General features: G+C 44.4%; 1 protein-coding gene across 1 annotated transcript in view; it reads left to right on the top strand.

Moving 5' to 3' along the window:
* Positions 1–19,240, top strand: part of LOC144893235 (sorting and assembly machinery component 50 homolog B-like) — a 41,724-nt gene that overhangs the window by 19,151 nt on the left and 3,333 nt on the right. Inside the window, exons 11-14 of the mRNA XM_078783029.1 lie at positions 2,453–2,523; positions 11,058–11,125; positions 12,198–12,344; positions 18,523–18,664. Of these exons, the coding sequence (XP_078639155.1) occupies positions 2,453–2,523; positions 11,058–11,125; positions 12,198–12,344; positions 18,523–18,664 (428 nt within the window). The remainder of the gene's footprint in view (positions 1–2,452; positions 2,524–11,057; positions 11,126–12,197; positions 12,345–18,522; positions 18,665–19,240) is intronic.

Below are 19,240 nucleotides of genomic sequence, written 5' to 3'. Positions count from 1 at the left end.
ATAACCGCACAGCATAAGTGTTTGCTTTCTGTGTGAAATGATGTCACAGGTCGAAGTATTTTAGCAAAATCCAATGTAACCTTGCCATTCACGTGCATTAATTCTCTAAATCGTTCCCCTTTGGAATCTGTCAACATGTGCTTTTAACCATCTTGCCCTCTCAAGCACGGACCATCAGAGGCAAACTGCCTGAACGGCACGCAAAGGGACACGGCAAAAGTCGCTCCACCCGTCAACAAGAAGCATCTTGAAGCCAAACCTGCTCACTGGTGTTTATAAAATGTGGTATGCAGTGTGGATCTGGGCTCTGTGTGAGGCGAGTTTGTGTAGATTGCTCACGAGGTTATGGTGAGAAGTCCTCAAAAGACATCAAGGCGACAACAAAGCATTAGCACGGCAAGGGCAAAACCGGACTGGAGTGAGGCTCGGACTGAAGAACAGCTCCCTGTGCCAGAAACAGTACCCGTGTCCCAGAACGGATGCAGCAGTATGCAGCAAAAAGCCCTGCCGAACCCCGGGCCAAGACATGGCGCCTATCGCCCGCATGGAGCTCACAACCACAGCCACCATGCACAAACCTAGCACGTGGGCAGTTTTCTTTCTGTCTCCTCTACTTTTATTTGTCTCCCATTTGCAAGTAAATGGTCCATTAAGTTATCACTTAAGCCCACGGAATTATCCGTCGGTATGGGGGTTATTGTCATGGTCAAAAATATTGGCATCCTTGCATTTTTTCAAATAATGCTCCATTTGTTTCAGAACATTGTTGATATTTAAAAAATCTTTTGGTATCCACATTTGTATTTCTTTGGTTTTCAGTGGAACAAAACAAAAAAACTTTTAAAAAATTACTAAATCTTAGCTTATTCCACACAGAAATCCTAAAATGGCCCGGACAATATTGGCACCTTTTAGAAGTTGTTAGAAATATTTAGAATAAAAGCAGGTGATTCTCCTTTACTTTGGAATTGAACTCACCTGTGGTGAGTTTCAGGTGCCTGCAATATAAAAGTCACTCATTCATCCAGTTTGAATCGAGAAAAGTAGTCATTCTGCTGTTTTTTGTCACTGTGTGTTCCGCAATGAACATGGAGAAAAGAGAAAACCAGAGAATTGTCTGAGGAAGTCAGGCACAAGATTGTAGCCAAACATGGACAATCTCAAGGCTACAAATCTCCAGAGACCTTGATGTTCCTGTGTCCACCGTACTCAATGTTATCAGGAAGTTTAAGGCCCATGGCACTGTAGCCAACCTCCCTGGACGTGGCCGCAAGAGAAAACTTGATCGAAGATTGCAGCGACTCAATGAAAGGGGGTTCTATGGTAGGAGAACCAGGAGGACCCCTCTGCTGAAAGAGAGAGACATAAGAAAGCCCGATTGGAGTTTTCTAAAACGCACCTGAACAAGCCAAAATCCTTCTGGGAGAATGTCATGTGGACAGATTAAACTAAATTAGAGCTTTTTTGGTAAAGCACATCATCTCTATGTTTACAGAAAACAAAATGAAGCCTTCAAAGAAGAGAACACCTTCCCTACAGTCAAACATGGAGGAGGTTCAGTGATGTTTTGGGGTTACTGTGCTGCCTCTCGCACTGGATGTCTTTCTTGAATGTGTACATGGCATCATGAAATCAGGAGATTACCAAGGCATTTTGGAGCACAATGTTCAACCCAGTGTCAGAAAGCTGGGTCTCCGTCGAAGGTCAAGGGTCTTGCAGCAGGAAAATGACCCCAAACACACTTCAAAAAGCACCCAGGAATGGTTCAAGACAAAACGTGGGACTGTTGTGAAGTGGCCAGCAATGAGTTCAGATCTAAATCCCATTGAACATCTGTGGTGACATCTGAAAACAGCAGTTGGGAGAAGGCACCCTTCAAATCTGGGAGAACTGGTGCAGTTTGCACAAGAAGAATGGGCCAAACTGCCAGTAGAGAGGTGTAGGAACCTCAGTCATGGATATAGGAAGTGCTTGACTGCAGATATTTTGTCCAAAGTCTGTGATACCAAATATTGTCTCGGGTGTCAATAATTTTGTCAATGCCATTTCTTTTTATTTTCTGATTTAAAAGGATATATTAAGTTCTGAATCAAAAACAAAGGTTCTGTAATATTAACAGTGAGATTATGTTGACCAAATACTTTTGTCAATTTCAACTTATTTTTAGAGAAAATTTTGAGTTATTTGATAAAAGTGCAAGGGTGCAAATATTCTTGGCCACAACTGTATTAAGGGGAAGTGCATTGAAATCCCTCAACAATCAGAATCTTCTTTGGAAGCTTTGGGGAACCAGCTCACTGTTGCTAAGGTGGACCTGGATAATTAGAAATCCTAGATCCATGAGTCGGTGCAGGATCTAGTGACATCCTTGGTTACCTGCCTGTTTACCAGATGACTATTTGTCGTGTATCTCACGGCTGTCAATTTGCCTGGTGGGTCTGTTTGCGTCCAGGTGCTGTCGGGTTCGTTGTGGGGAGGACTTCTCATGCCTTTTGGAGAGAGACCTTCAAGCATTGCAGACCGGTAAGCTCCTGCACCTGAGATGATTTAGGGTAGTTTTCTCTAATTCTGTGTTGCTTTTTTAACCAGAAGGCAAAATGCAATTATGTGGATAGAGTGTCAGCCATAATCTATCTATAATTCCAGTAATCTCTGTGTGTATGTTTGTATGTTTGTATGTTTGTATGTATGTATGTATGTATGTTTGTCTGTGACCGCTGTTTCTCGACAACTACCGGTCCGATATACTTTAAACTTGCCAGGTATATTGCTGGGGACCCGAGGATGTGCCTTTTCAAGGTTTCATATTAATCGGAGAAGTAGTTACCGAGCTATGTCCAAAAAACGATTCAACCAATCAGAGAGCAGCGAGCTATCACGTGTGCCGAACGTGGCGAACAGACTCTGCCTCGGACGGCACATTTGAGAGCGTATTCATTTATTTCACGTTGGAAAACTATGTTGCCGTTAAACTATGTTTTAAAGCGCGTTTGTGCACGCTATGGCGATTTCTTTACCAAACTCCGCAAGCCTTTCGCTTTGGACCAAACCATTTCATGTAAATAGAGGGGGGGGATTGTCACCGTACTCGCAAGCCGTTCGCTTTGGACCAAACCATTTCATGTAAATAGAGGGGGGGGATTGTCACCGTACTCGCAAGCCGTTCGCTTTGGACCAAACCATTTCATGTAAATAGAGGGGGGGGGGGATATAATTTTAGATATATATATATAGTACGGGCATGCCCTAGTTATTTAAACTTTGCCAAAGAGACTTGACTTGTATCGTGGAAATGCAAACTACATTGATTCACTAGATTTGGTTGGTTGCACCGCTGCTGGTGTCACCACACAGTAGGCTGGCAGGATGGCCGAGAGTTAAGCATAGGTGGAATCGCCTTCAAGCTGTCTACCCGAGTTCAAACGTAGACCTAGCTATAAACAGTGTTTCACAGGAAGGGTGTTTCATTAATGTGTGTGCCGTCCCTCGGATGGACGTTAAACTGGGCGTCCCATCTGCCGGCATGAGTTGGTGGACGTTAAAGATCCCATGGTGTCCTTCGCAAAAGGTAGGCAAGTTATTGCCAGCACCATGAACAAATTCCAAATTCCTTCCCTAACCAGCAGAGGGCCTTGCATCAGCGGCACAACCGCACCCTCAGCCAATGATGCAAACCCACAGTGTGCTGCATATGGAAAAAAAGATATTTGTTTTGGGATTGAGATGGAAAAATGTCAAAAGATGTAATCGTAATCCTTAAAAGGGCTGTGGTGTCGTATCGTGGTGCAATGCCTCCCTTGTTTGGGTTTGCTTTTGGGGACGGGGTGGGGGAGGATGGTTGAGGGTGGTGGAGGGGGAGGAGGAAATAGGGAGGAATTATGGATGGTTGTGTTAAGTGTTGTTGTTTTGGAAAATGTACCTCCGGGAGGAGCACATCCACGTACACCATAGGTATCCCAAGATAGTTATATCTTGGTCTATGTAAAGGTAGACCTTTGCCCATTGTCTTAGAGTTCAGGAATGGGTACGTACACTGTGGTTAGTTTAGTGTATGTATTCCCGGTGTGATGACTCCCAATTTCCAACTATCTTTCTTTCAATTCCTATTTGGTTTGTTCGGACAATACCCATTTGGCTCTACCAGAAATCTTTCCTTCAATCCATATTTCGTCCGTTCCAGCATTCTTTCTCTGAATCCACATTCAGTCCGTGCTTTCGATTCATCTATTCAATCCGTCTATTCTCACTTTCAATCCATCCGTTTAACCCCACGACCGGTTTATTCCCACTTCCGGACCGTCTGTTCATTCGACTCTTCCCTCTTTCGTTATTGACAATTTACCGGCAACTGAATACTCGTACCGGCAACAAGTAACAATTAATATTGTTGCCAATAATCCTCGGCTATCTTACCTTCTTGCAACTCTACGTTTGTCACCCAGAAACACGGCAGGTACACGTCATTGAAACAAATCTTTGTTTTCAAACGCCAAATGCAGGGAGCATGAGGGCCAGATCTTTCAGGTGCGCCAATTGCTGTGCAGGGAGCCTGGGCGTCTTTTCAACCACGCTACGTACTACTGGCCAGAACGCTGAGTTGCTCGATTATACGTACTGCACAGAGGAACATTCACACGTGAGGGGGTGAGGGGGTGAGGGGGAGCTTGGACAAACTGTACGGAGAATGCGGCCGGCTCGACAAACTGTACGGAGAATGCGGCCGGCTCGACAAACTGTACGGAGAATGAGTTCGGCTCAACAAACTGTATGGAGAAAGCCGCCAGCTGGACAAACTATATGGAGAACACCGCCGGCTCCAAAAATTGTGTAGAGAAGGCTGCCAGCTCCAAAAAATGTATAGAGAACGCTGCCAGCTCCACAAACCATATAGAGAATGTCGCCAGCTCCACAAACTGTATAAAGAAGTCTGCCAGCCCGACAAACTGTATGGAGAAAATTGTCTGCTGTACAAACTGTATGGAGAATGCCACCGGCTCCACAAATTGTATAGAGAGCGCCCCCTGCTGGACAAACTGTATAGAGAATGCCGCCAGCTGGACAAACTGTATAGAGAACGCTGCTGCTGGACAAACTGTATGGAGAATGTTGCCAGTTGGACAAACTGTATGGAGAATGCTGCCAGCTGGACAAACTGTATGGAGAACGCTGCCAGCTGGACAAACTGTATGGAGAACGCTGCCAGCTGGACAAACTGTATGGAGAACGCTGCCAGCTGGACAAACTGTATGGAGAACGCTGCCAGCTGGACAAACTGTATGGAGAACGCTGCCAGCTGGACAAACTGTATGGAGAACGCTGCCAGCTGGACAAACTGTATGGAGAACGCTGCCAGCTGAACAAACTGTATGGAGAACGCTGCCAGCTGGACAAACTGTATGGAGAACGCTGCCAGCTGGACAAACTGTATGGAGAACGCTGCCAGCTGGACAAACTGTATGGAGAACGCTGCCAGCTGAACAAACTGTATGGAGAATGCTGCCAGCTGGACAAACTGTATGGAGAATGCTGCCAGCTGGACAAACTGTATGGAGAATGCTGCCAGCTGGACAAACTGTATGGAGAACGCTGCCAGCTGAACAAACTGTATGGAGAACGCTGCCAGCTGGACAAACTGTATGGAGAACGCTGCCAGCTGGACAAACTGTATGGAGAACGCTGCCAGCTGGACAAACTGTATGAAGAACGCTGCCAACTGGACAAACTGTATGGAGAACGCTGCCAACTGGACAAACTGTATGGAGAATGCTGCCAGCTGGACAAACTGTATGGAGAATGCTGCCAGCTGGACAAACTGTATGGAAAATGCTGCCAGCTGGACAAACTGTATGGAGAACGCTGCCAGCTGGACAAACTGTATGGAGAATGCTGCCAGCTGGACAAACTGTATGGAGAATGCTGCCAGCTGGACAAACTGTATGGAGAACGCTGCCAGCTGGACAAACTGTATGGAGAATGCTGCCAGCTGGACAAACTGTATGGAGAATGCTGCCAGCTGGACAAACTGTATGTAGAACGCTGCCAGCTGGACAAACTGTATGGAGAATGCTGCCAGCTGGACAAACTGTATGGAGAACGCTGCCAGCTGGACAAACTGTATGGAGAATGCTGCCAGCTGGACAAACTGTATGGAGAATGCTGCCAGCTGGACAAACTGTATGGAGAACGCTGCCAGCTGGACAAACTGTATGGAGAATGCTGCCAGCTGGACAAACTGTATGGAGAATGCTGCCAGCTGGACAAACTGTATGGAGAACGCTGCCAGCTGGACAAACTGTATGGAGAATGCTGCCAGCTGGACAAACTGTATGGAGAAAGCCGCCAGCTGGACAAACTATATGGAGAACACCGCCGGCTCCAAAAATTGTGTAGAGAAGGCTGCCAGCTCCAAAAAATGTATAGAGAACGCTGCCAGCTCCACAAACCATATAGAGAATGTCGCCAGCTCCACAAACTGTATAAAGAAGTCTGCCAGCCCGACAAACTGTATAGAGAAAATTGTCTGCTGTACAAACTGTATGGAGAATGCCACCGGCTCCACAAATTGTATAGAGACGCCCCTTGCTGGACAAACTGTATAGAGAATGCCGCCAGCTGGACAAACTGTATAGAGAACGCTGCTGCTGGACAAACTGTATGGAGAATGTTGCCAGTTGGACAAACTGTATGGAGAATGCTGCCAGCTGGACAAAAACTGTATGGAGAACGCTGCCAGCTAGACAAACTGTATGGAGAACGTTGCCAGCTGGACAAACTGTATGGAGAACGCTGCCAGCTGGACAAACTGTATGGAGAACGCTGCCAGCTGGACAAACTGTATGGAGAACGCTGCCAGCTGGAAAAACTGTATGGAGAACGCTGCCAGCTGGACAAACTGTATGGAGAACGCTGCCAGCTGGACAAACTGTATGGAGAACGCTGCCAGCTGGACAAACTGTATGGAGAATGCTGCCAGCTGGACAAACTGTATGGAGAACGCTGCCAGCTGGACAAACTGTATGGAGAACGCTGCCAGCTGGACAAACTGTATGGAGAACGCTGCCAGCTGGACAAACTGTATGGAGAACGCTGCCAGCTGGACAAACTGTATGGAGAACGCTGCCAGCTGAACAAACTGTATGGAGAACGCTGCCAGCTTGGCAAACTGTATGGAGAACGCTGCCAGCTGGACAAACTGTATGGAGAACGCTGCCAGCTGGACAAACTGTATGGAGAACGCTGCCAGCTGAACAAACTGTATGGAGAACGCTGCCAGCTGGACAAACTATGGAGAATGCTGCCAGCTGGACAAACTGTATGGAGAATGCTGCCAGCTGGACAAACTGTATGGAGAACGCTGCCAGCTGAACAAACTGTATGGAGAACGCTGCCAGCTGGACAAACTGTATGGAGAACGCTGCCAACTGGACAAACTGTATGGAGAACGCTGCCAGCTGGACAAACTGTATGGAGAACGCTGCCAGCTGGACAAACTGTATGGAGAATGCTGCCAGCTGGACAAACTGTATGGAGAACGCTGCCAGCTGGACAAACTGTATGGAGAACGCTGCCAGCTGGACAAACTGTATGGAGAATGCTGCCAGCTGGACAAACTGTATGGAGAATGCTGCCAGCTGGACAAACTGTATGGAGAATGCTGCCAGCTGGACAAACTGTATGGAGAATGCTGCCAGCTGGACAAACTGTATGGAGAATGCTGCCAGCTGGACAAATTGTATGGAGAACGCTGCCAGCTGGACAAACTGTATGGAGAATGCTGCCAGCTGGACAAACTGTATGGAGAATGCTGCCAGCTGGACAAAACTGTATGGAGAATGCTGCCAGCTGGACAAACTGTATGGAGAACGCTGCCAGCTGAACAAACTGTATGGAGAACGCTGCCAGCTGGACAAACTGTATGGAGAACGCTGCCAGCTGGACAAACTTTAGCAATACCAATACCAATTATTCTCAGGTTCTTGGATTTGATGCAAGAGGTGGTGCTGCCATCACACATGAGAGATATATCCTCCATGGCATTGTGTTTAAAAGCGCAAGGTACTGACATTTAGGAGCTCCAAAATCCTTCACTCAAACGGTCCACCTTGCCGCAAGGCAGCACAGACCTTAACCTGGATCACATCACAGTCACAGCTGCCAAACGTGTTTTTCCTACTGGATGGATGATCATGGAGTCATCGGCTTGAATCCTCCCAAGAATATCAGAGCATGTGGTTTAGCACTTTTGCAGCAACGTCTGAGGATTTCCGTGTCATTGAAATGACGCACAACCTCGGCTGCTCATAATGAAGAATTTTCGCACATTTTCAGTTTGTATTTGTGATTTCTTATGTTTCAATTATCACGTCTTTTTTACTTTTAAAATATATTTTTTACAGAAAGTGATTTGTCAACTTGACATTTGTCTGCTGCCTCCTCCCCTCCAGGTGTTGCGCACCTGTTGATCCTAAAAACGCCAATTTGGATGAGACATCAAAATGTTCAAAAGTGGAGAAGGGGAAGCAAATACTTTCGTTTTCACTTGAAAAGCCCTTTTTTTGAAGTTGTAGTTTCACTTTCGGTTTCATGCTGACATTCTCTGTGTAATGTGTGTAATATTTTACTTCATTTATTTTTGCTTTCTCTTCTTGCCACTGCCACCAAAGGTGGATGCAGGTTATGTTTTCACCCGTCTGTTTGTTACTTTGGCTCACATTTGGCTCACCCCCGCTCTAGCAGGGAAAATGGCCTTAAAATGCCTGTTGTTTGTTGTTGTGTCTGTTTGTTACTTGCGCAAATCGAAGATTTTTCAAGTCCGTATATTGGTTGGTCTTGTGTATTATTCTGTCTGTTTGTCTGTCTGTCCATTTCTCTGTATGTCAGTCGCCTACACGTCACAATTTTCAACCAAACTTCACCAAATGGTAGAGTTGGTCATAAGCAAGAAGCCTATTGTTTTTGGGGGGAAAAGGTCAATAGGTCAACATAGGCCAAAGGTCACCAAATTTGTCAAATTTCTAAAATCCTCAATTTTCATCCGATTGACTTGAAATTTGAAGAGGATTTGCATATCTCGACACTGAATTGAACCACCAAGTATTTTTGAGGTCAACATAGGCCAAAAGGTCATTAGGTCAACATAGGCCAAAGGTCACCATCTTTGTCAAATTTCTAAAATCCTCAATTTTCATCCGATTGACTTGAAATTTGAAGAGGACTTGCATATCTTGTCACTGAATTCAACCCCCAACTATTTTTGAGGTCGTCATAGGCCAATAACTTATTTTAGGGATTTCGCAAGTATCGTGCTATGTACGACATATTTCTTTGTTTGTCTGTCTGTGAACAAGATTTCTCCAAAGATTTGGGACGGATTTGGACGAAATTTGGCAGAGAGATAGTGTATGTGACACGGACGAAATGATTAGATTTTGGTGAAGATCCGGATTCGGATCTGGCTAAAAGAATTTTTTAAGTAATTCTTCACCATTGGGAGGTTGGGCCAAGAAGATATGTCAAATATGTCAAATATAGCAGGATATATATAGCAGGATATGTCAAAAAGTTGTGGACAGAGTTGGACGAAACTTGGTGAACAGATTGGGTGTGTGACAAGGACGAATCGATTCAATTTTGATGAAGATCTGAATATGGATTCGGATTTGAGAATTATTTAATTTTGTATGTGATTCTTCACCATTGGGAGATGAGGATAACACCGATACATAGCAGGATATCTCAAAAAGTTGTGGACAGATTTGGACGAAACTTGGTTGTGTGTGTGTGTGTGTGTGTGTGTGTGTGTGTGTGTGTGTGTGTGTGTGTGTGTGTGTGTGTGTGTGTGTGTGTGTGTGTGTGACCAGGAAGAATCGATTCAATTTTGGTGAAGATCTGGGTCTAGATAGAAGAATTTAAGTGATTCTTCACCATTGAGAGATGGGGCTAACAGCGATATATTGCAGGATGTCTCAAAAGGTTATGGACGAGTTCTGACAAAACGAGGTGCATAAATTGGTTAGGTGACAAGAACCAGCTGATTTGATTTCGGTGCAGGTCTGGATCCAGATATGACCGATCAGTGGGATACAAAACGTAAGCTGTTCATCTGGTTTATTTTATTTTTATTCCTTATCTCCTGTAATTATCTTCAGATCTATCTGTGGGTGTGCCACGTCAGGATGGATAATTTTTCCTTTTACCCCAGGAAATGAAAACCACTTCTCCAGTGTTTTTTCTGAATAATGAAGCTCGAAACACCAAAAACCCATTTGACACCTCATGCCCTTGTTGCATTCATGTTTCATCTTAACTCGTTAAAACTGAGGGATAGATAATACAACAATAATCGGTTCAGATTTTAAAATATCATGGATGACAGATTGGTAGAGCATGGTACGTTTTCCTTTATCACACTGGGAGCACAGTGAGTGTTGTGGTAAATGGACCTAATTTTTGGATTGCTTCAATAATGAGGGACTTGCAGGATGGCCGAGAGGTACGCACACTCACTTCTAAGTTGTCTAGCATGGGTTTGATTCCTGACCCAGCATTAAGCTGTCATCCCAGTGTTTCGCCGGCCGGGTGATTCACCTATGTGTGTGCTGTTCATCGGATGGACGTTAAACGGGCGTCCTGCCTGATCGGCATTCCTTGGTGGATGTTAAACTGGGCATCTCGCCTGCTGGCATTCATTGGTGGACATTAAATATCCCACAGTGTCATTCGCAATGAATCGGTGAGCTATCACTGGCACCATGAACAAATTCCAAATTCCTGCCTTTTAAGTCCAAAAAGGGTATACCTCCGTGAAAAAATTGACGAAGCCCTGCAACTCAAACTTGTTCTGTAATTTGTCATAATAAAGCCATGTGCCAAGTTTAAAGGGTAAGTGTGGAAAGTCTGGAAACCACCGGTGGGACAGACAGACAGACAGACAGACAGACAGACGGACAGACAGAGAGCAAATTTATAGTCTGATCCTGTGAAACCAGTAGGGGACCAATAACGAGTGGTTTCCTTTGTCATTTTCTGTAACTGACCGCATGTGCGCCTCATTTCAGTTTCTTCCTGGGAGGGCCCACAACTATCCGGGGCTTCAACATGTACAGCATTGGGCCTTACGCTGACAGTGAGTCTTGCTCTGACACTTGTGCAAACAAATTATTTTGTGTAAACAAGCTCCGTTTGCATGTTACGTATAATCCCGCTCGGCCGATTGCAATATTGTAATTGATAATGCGATGTACGAAGGCTCATTTAAATTGTTGGTAAATAAATATACTGTAACTAAAAGGTGATCCAGATGTCAGATTGTTAAGGTAAAGTTCAATGCATCTTAGCATTGATTGTGTGGGTTTTTATTATTACGAATAATAAAACCAGCAGAATAATAAAAAATTGTTATTACTTGCAGAAAATAAAATAATAATAACCGAGGTTGCGTGCATGAAGCAAAAACATGCCTATTGCATGTAATTCTTAGGTAATAGGTTGTAGACAGCAACCGCCCAGGGTGGTACTACCGTTTGGACTTAGGAGCGTTAAAGTGGTGCCCGGAACCATCTTGCACTCTCCGTGTTAGGATTGCTGGTCTTACTGTCTCACTCAAACTAGAGCTACGGGCTAGCTTCAATCTCTCTTTCTCGCAAACAAACACCATACACTTTTCATCATGCACTTTTCTTCTGTTTTATTTAAGGCCTGGCCTCGATGAGGGCTACACAGTCCATGGCTGGATCCTCCAACATTAAAAAAAAAAAATTGGAAAAATTTCACTTTAGTTATATAGGACAGTTTTTTGGCAGCATGATCTGTGCTGCAATATTGTAATTGATGATGGAATGTATAGCGTTTTTATATCCACCTCATGTTACCTTGAGGGTATTTAAATGTCCGCCCAAAAGTGTAAGCTGGCACGAAGGTTATAGTGAGCTAGCTGGGCTTTTCTGGACTGTGAATCCCAGCCCGAATATGGTTTTTTTCCTTAAGGGATGTATTAAAATAACCCCCTCCCCCACCACTTCCTAAATAGCCATGTTGCACATTAACTCCGATGGTGTTTCCACATTCGGTCATTGAGCTACTCTCCAATACAATGTCGGTGTATTGCTGCGTTGTGACATGTACAAACACCCTGATGTGGAATTTGTAAATGGTGGTTTGAGCATTGAGACTGTGGTGGTGCGGATGTAATTTAACAGGTGACTTCCTGGGTGGCGATGCATACTGGGCAGCCGGACTACATCTTTACACGCCTCTGCCGTTCGGCCCGGGCCGATCAGGCTTTGGTGACCTATTCCGCACGCATCTCTTCATAAATGCAGGGAACTTGTGCAGTCTCGATTACGGTACGTGGTGCAAACTCACTGACAAGGAGAGGAAGGGGAGGGCCATGGAGGCATGGGTTGTAGTTTTTGATCGACATATGATGGTCCTTTAGGTTTAATAATGATAAAGTGCCAGTGGTGATATGATAGTTTGGGAAAAATGTTCGAAATTGTTTAAGTTTGGATTTCATAATGCCAGTGTTCGTAATATCATGGTAAACGTAGTTTTGATGAACCATGCCAGCAGGAGGCGGTTGCTTTTTGCAGACATTACCGATAACCCGAGCCATTTGTAATGAAAATTGTATGGTGGGCCTGCTATTACCACACTTGCTTTTTCATCCCCCATTGTTGTCCTCGTTCCTCTCCACCCACCCCATCCTTTCACCTTCTATTTCTCAACCCCCACCAACAGCACAAACCACTTGTATGTTCCCACCACCAACTTCCTTTCTTTCCATCATTCCCTCATTCCGTCAGAACCTCTCACCACATCCGTCCTCCACCTTGCTTTTCCGTGAAAGCAGATTTTGACGTTTCCTTTCCCCGTCCTCTTGCCCATGCAACTTCCTGCCAACCATTCTTCCTCTGCCCGAGTCTCAGTGTTTGGCTCCAGCTTAAACTGTTTTCTACATCGAAAGAAAACAACTCTAAACCGAGTTTCTTTTGCCCCCTGGCACCTGCTGTGCCTATGATCCCAAGACCCTTTATTCTTACTCACAATAAAGTACAAATATTAATAATAATAATTAAGAGTTCCCTTACAAGGAAATTAAACCCAGGAGAAGGCCATTTGGCTCAATAAATGCCAATAAAGCCTGCACTATGGTTGCCCAACCTATGGTTCTTTGTCCATGCTCTATCCTTTATAAGTACAGAGCATTAAGCAAGGAAGCAGCACGAAGGAAGCACCATTACGCTACCGAGTCTGCTGGCATAATGGTTGGAATATCCATAAAAAACATATTTTTAATGTTTTTAAATAAAATGTTTGATAGTATTTTTAATTTGACCGCAGGTTTTGGTTTAAAATGTTTCAACAATTTTTTCCTACGAATTATATGACATTGTCCTGATTCAGAATTAGAATTTCTGAATTTGTTCATGATGGACATGTGGTTTAGAACTCTCGGTCCTTCTTGTGTAGGACCGGATGTGCAGGAAAAAGGATCTGGGTGTTAAGCTTTGACCATGTCTGATGAAATTGTTAACCCGCAAATGCAAAAGTGAAAAGCAGGGTTAAGCAATTTCTTAATGGCCGTCCGTCCATCTTACCAGTTTATGATCGTCAGTTTATCATCGAGAATAAACTTATTTTTAATAATTGAATGTTATATTTTGAACACGACTCGGAACATGAATAGGAAGACAATTTTGCCGTTTTACCGTACTTTGGCTCCGAATTCATCCCAATCGCACATGCGCAGAGAAAAGTGAAATAATAGTTTTACTCTGTCTTTCTGTCTGACAGTCAAACAAAATTGAAAATGATTCCAGACAGGAAACTTGGTGTTTAAGGATGTCATAAAGGACCATGACCAAAAAAGAGAACCATGACAATTACAACTACATATGGGCAGGGTACAGCCCGAAGTGGAGATCGGTTTCTGAGGTTTGGGACATGGAATGTAGGGACAATGACAGGGAGATCAGGAGAAGTGGTGGAAGTATTGGTCAGAAGAAGAGTGGACATATGTTGTGTGCAAGAGACGAGATGGAAGGGAAGTGGTGTGAGAATGGTGAAGGGTAGGCAGGGACAGAAATACAAGTTTGTGTGGCAAGGGTGCCTGGAGGGTGTGAATGGTGTTGGTGTCCTGTTTTCTGAGGAGTTTGTAGACAGTGTGGTGAGTGTGACTAGAGTGAGTGATACGTTGATGATGGTGAAAATGATGATTGGAAAGCTCTTGGTGAACGTCATCTCGGGATATGCTCCGCAGGTTGGTCGAAGCGATGAAGAGAAGGACAAGTTCTGGTGTGCGATAGAGAAGCTGATGGAAAACGTGAAAGATGAGGAAGTTGTTGTGGTAGGAGGAGACCTAAATGGACATGTGGGAAGGAGTATGGATGGTTTTGACGGAGTTCATGGGGGTTACGGATATGATGTGAGAAATGGAGAAGGTGAAAGGATTTTGGAGTTTGCTGATGGAGCTGATTTGTTGATTTGTAATACTCAGTTCCAGAAAGAGGATAATAAGCTTGTTACATACACGTCAGGTGGGTCGACGACAACCGTTGACTACCTGATGGTGCGTAGGCGAGATAGGGGGCACCTCCGGGACACAAAGGTGATCCCGGGGGAGGAGGCTGTTTCACAGCACCACTTGGTTGTCTGCGACGTAAGGGTGAAAGGTGCAAGGAGAGCTCGGCGGGTGAAGTACCAACCGAGAATGAAGGTGTGGAGGTTGAAAGAGGTGACAGTAAGGGAGGCATTAAAAGAGAGGCTGAGTAGGGTCGATGATGATGTGGTTGAGCTTGAAAGTGGTTGGATGTCAATGAAAGCTAGTCTGTTGGGAGCCGTTGGTGAGGTTTGTGGATGGACAAAAGGACCACCGAGGCACTCGGAAACATGGTGGTGGGATGATGAAGTTGGAAAGAGGATTGACGAGAAGAGGAAGAAGTTCAAGGAGTGGCAGAAGGCGAAGGGTACGGGAGCAGAAACAGCAGAGCATGAAAGTTATAAGGCAGCCAGGAAGGCTGCAAAGAAAGAGGTAGCAAAGGCGCAGGAGGCATGTAGGAAAATGTTCGGAGAACGCTTGGATTCGGAAGAGGGTCAGAAAGCAGTATTCAGGATTGCAAAGCAGATAGCGAAAGAGAGGTGTGATGTGATGGGGGTGAGTTGCTTGAAGGATGAAGTGGGACAAATCGTTGTCGACCCAGATGGAATTAAAGGAAGATGGAAAAGATATATGGAAATGCTGTTGAATACAGAGAATGAATGGGTTGGCAACATAGAGAGTAACCCAGTTTTAGGACTGGCAGAGAAGATAACTGAGAAGGAAGTTGAGGAAGCAATAAAAGCAATGAAGGGTAGAAAAGCGGGAGGGCCGGCGGGAGTTGTGGGAGATATGTTGAAGGCAGCAGGAAGTTGGGGTGTGAAGAGAATGACAGAGATCTGTAATCTGGTGGTGAAAGAAGGCCGCATTCCAGTGGATTGGGAACTGAGTACCCTCGTCCCTCTATACAAGGGGAAAGGTGACCCTCTGGAGTGTGGCTCGTACCGAGCGATAAAGTTATTGGAGCATGGAATGAAGGTATTGGAAAGGGTGTTGGAAAGGAGGATAAGGAAGAAAGTGAAGATCGACGAAATGCAGTTTGGATTCATGCAAGGAAGAGGAACGACAGACGCGCTTTTCATTGTGAGGCAGTTGCAGGAGAAGTACATGGAGAAGAGGAAGAAGTTGTTTCTTGGGTTTGTTGATCTGGAGAAAGCATTCGATCGGGTTCCACGCAAAGTATTGACATGGGCATTGAGGAAGTTAGGAGTGGAGGAATGGTTGATCAGAGTAGTGATGGCAATGTACAAAAGAGCGCGCACAGCTGTAAGGACGAAGGACGGGAACAGTGGTGAGTTTGAGGTGAAGGTGGGAGTGCATCAGGGGTCGGTACTAAGTCCACTGCTATTTGTAGCTGTGATAGAGGTGCTGGCTCAGAACGTAAAGGAGGGTTTACCGTGGGAGTATGCAGATGATCTGGTGTTGATTGCGGAAAGTATGGATGGACTGAAGGAAAAGATGAACACGTGGAAGGAATGTATGGAGACAAAAGGTCTGAAGGTGAATATCGGAAAGACGAAGGTGATGGCAAGTGGTAAAGCATGTGGTGAGGTGGAAAGAACTGGGAAGTGGCCCTGTGCTGTGTGTAGGAAGGGTGTCGGAGTGAACTCCATTCAGTGTACAATATGCGCTGAGTGGGTTCATCAAAAATGTAGTGGTCTGAGAGGGTCATTAACCAGTGTGGCAGCTACATTCAAATGTAAGGTGTGCACAGAGGGAGCTGCAGATGGAGGAAATGTTGAGTTGGATCTTGGAGACGGCGTGAAGCTGGAAGGTGTGAAAACATTTTGCTACCTCGGAGACATGCTGAATGGAGAAGGTGGATCAGACTCGGCAACGGTTGCTCGAGTGAGATGTGCATGGAAGAAGTTTCGGGAATTGAGTGGCGTGCTGATGATGAGGGGAGTGTCGTTGAAGCTGAAGGGAAAGGTGTATGCTGCATGTGTGAGAAGTGTTATGATTTATGGGAGCGAGACATGGGTATTGAACGTAGAGCAGCAACAAAGGTTGGAAAGGGTGGAAATGCGAATGGTTCGACGGATGTGCAGAGTATCGTTGAGAGAGAGGAAGACAAATGATGAATTGCGAAAGATGATGGGAATAGAGCCTGTGATTGATGCTGTGAAGAGGAACAGGTTGAGATGGTTTGGTCATGTGTTGAGGAAGGTTGAAAGTGACTGGTTGAGAAGAGTGATGGAAATGAATGTAGAAGGAAGTAGAAGACGGGGAAGACCGAGAAAGACTTGGCTAAAGATGGTGGAAGAAGAAATGCGGGCAAGGGGGTTAACAAGGAGAGATGCAGAAAATAGGGCAAAATGGAGAAGATTGTCATGGGGACCGCAAGGCTAACCCCCGCTCTAGCAGGGAAAATGGCCTTTAAAATGCATGTTGTTGTTGTTGTATAAAGGACACAAACAACAGGCATGAATAACTAATGTACATGTTGTACAGGGTGATGTAATTATAGACTGGGTAAAACTGTGGTAAAACCCAGAATTAATTTATTTATATACCATTAAACCTCTTTAAACCTTTATTTGAATTGAAAAATACTTGAACACAAGAACACAATTCAAATCGCCTCAATAATACTTCCAAGAATCTGGGAATATATAAATATATCGATGTATCAATAGGATGAGATATGGCTATGTATGACGCTGATTGACTGCGTTCTATGGTGATCAATAAAGCCTCCATCTCCAGAAATAAAGCCGAAACTGTGACTCAACATCGTCTTATTTCAGTGTATAAGGGCGGTATATCTCTAATATATAAAGCTCTTTCTATCCACTGACTGATATTAATGTTTGGTACCTTCCGGGTGTCGTAGAAAGTTGAAATTTGGCGTGCCGAAGGACATCAAAGCCGGTACACCGGGAAAAAAAATCACAGAACTGTCGGAATGCGTCCGTAAATGAAAATTCCCATTAAAAAACGTAAACGCGTCTGTTTAAAAAAAAAATCTTTTTTTTTTCACCAATTTACCCCTCGATGATGCTCAATAAATTTCATCTTGATCGGATGAAGTTTTGTACTTGTCGAATTATGACGTCATAATGGAGGAACCTATGACATCATCATTAACATATTTTATTCCCCATGGAGAGTTCTTTACAATGAGCCATGTGTCAATTTTGTCTATTCAGCACTTTTGGAGATAGAGGTGCAAAGTTTTTCGTTTTTTCCAAGATGGCGCCCATACCACGTGACCTATGACGTCATAATGATCATTAAAAAAAATATTTAGGTGGAGGTGCACCTATGGTGAAAATTTCCTATCAATCGGACCAATGGTTGCAGAGAAAATCGTATTTATTGTGTGCAGACAAACAAACAGACTCAAATGCAATACCCTCTCCTCTGGCGAGGGTAATAAAAAAACCTAAATTGATATCCAGCAGCAGATTGATGATGCTTCCCCATAATCATATAAAGCTTCTATTTATCATGTACCTACGTACGAAGCACAGTTTGTTATTGCTTACACAATGTGTAAGCCCAGATTTTTTTTTTCTGACGATCTTTAAAATCATTCTTTTATTTAAAGTGGAGTATAAACTTGAACACTGAGGGGTATCATGTTCTATGAACTCTGGTTGCTAATGCGTTGATTGAGATATGGTGTGACTGCGCAGTTTAAGTGGAAATGGTGGAGTACTCCATCATTACCCTTACCACAAATTTCAGCGTGGTGATAACCCCATTACTCAGTCATGTACCATAGTGAGCATGAACCAGGAAGCCTTTCAATATCATTTGAACCTAAAAATATAACTTCTAGTTTAAAATCCCATCAAAATTGGACGTTCCCCATGCCTAACGAGCTTTGGAAAAGCCATCGCCATTTATTCCTCAATGAAGCTCTGTGTTTCTCTCCATCTCCAGCTAAGTCCCAGCCAAACACCTGTGCCTCTCGTGTGCAGGTGAGGGGTTCAGTGGACACGTCTCTCGCCTTGGCAGTTCTTTGCGTTGGACACATGGGGCCGGCGTGGTGCTGCGGCTCGGAAACATTGCCCGTCTGGAACTAAATTACTGCATTCCCACCAGGTTCCAGCCTGGAGACCGGTGAGTATGTATGTGGCTTTGAGTACCAAACATTCCAGTAAAAATGGGGTGGGTGTAGTGGAGAGGGAAGGGAGGAATCCAAAGTGCACAAACAAAAACGATTTTGTAAGGAATGAACCTTATGTGTGCAGCCCCAGTTAATTCACTCTCAGCCGTAAAAACAAAAAAACCCCAAATCTATAGAATTGATAACGTAACTATTGAAGAATTGTTCCATCGTTCATTCCAAGGGCGTTTTTTTCACAAGGGATGTGTAGAACACCTGATTGCAAGTTTCTACGTAATGCAATTGCCTCATCCAATAATCGTTCAGTATGAGCAACTCGGGCATCCTTAGGTTTTTGGAGACGACACGAGGCATTCTGAGGAAATTCAAAACACCAGCATGTGAATCATCCGAAAAACACGATTACATTATTTAACATCCATTACAATACCATATCTGTCAGTAAGTGAGAGGAATCAAATCATTGGATACCTTCAAGCAGGGTCTTCCATTAGGCATCGTTCAAGGCTCTTTAATGTGAGAATAGGGACTGTTTTTGACATCAGGAGACGTTATTAAGCTACTGTATC

The sequence above is a fragment of the Myxine glutinosa genome, chromosome 8, assembly GCF_964187855.1.
Source record: "Myxine glutinosa chromosome 8, kmMyxGlut1.1, whole genome shotgun sequence".
Taxonomy (NCBI): Eukaryota; Metazoa; Chordata; class Myxini; order Myxiniformes; family Myxinidae; genus Myxine; species Myxine glutinosa.
This window is presented reverse-complemented; position numbering and strand designations above follow the sequence as displayed.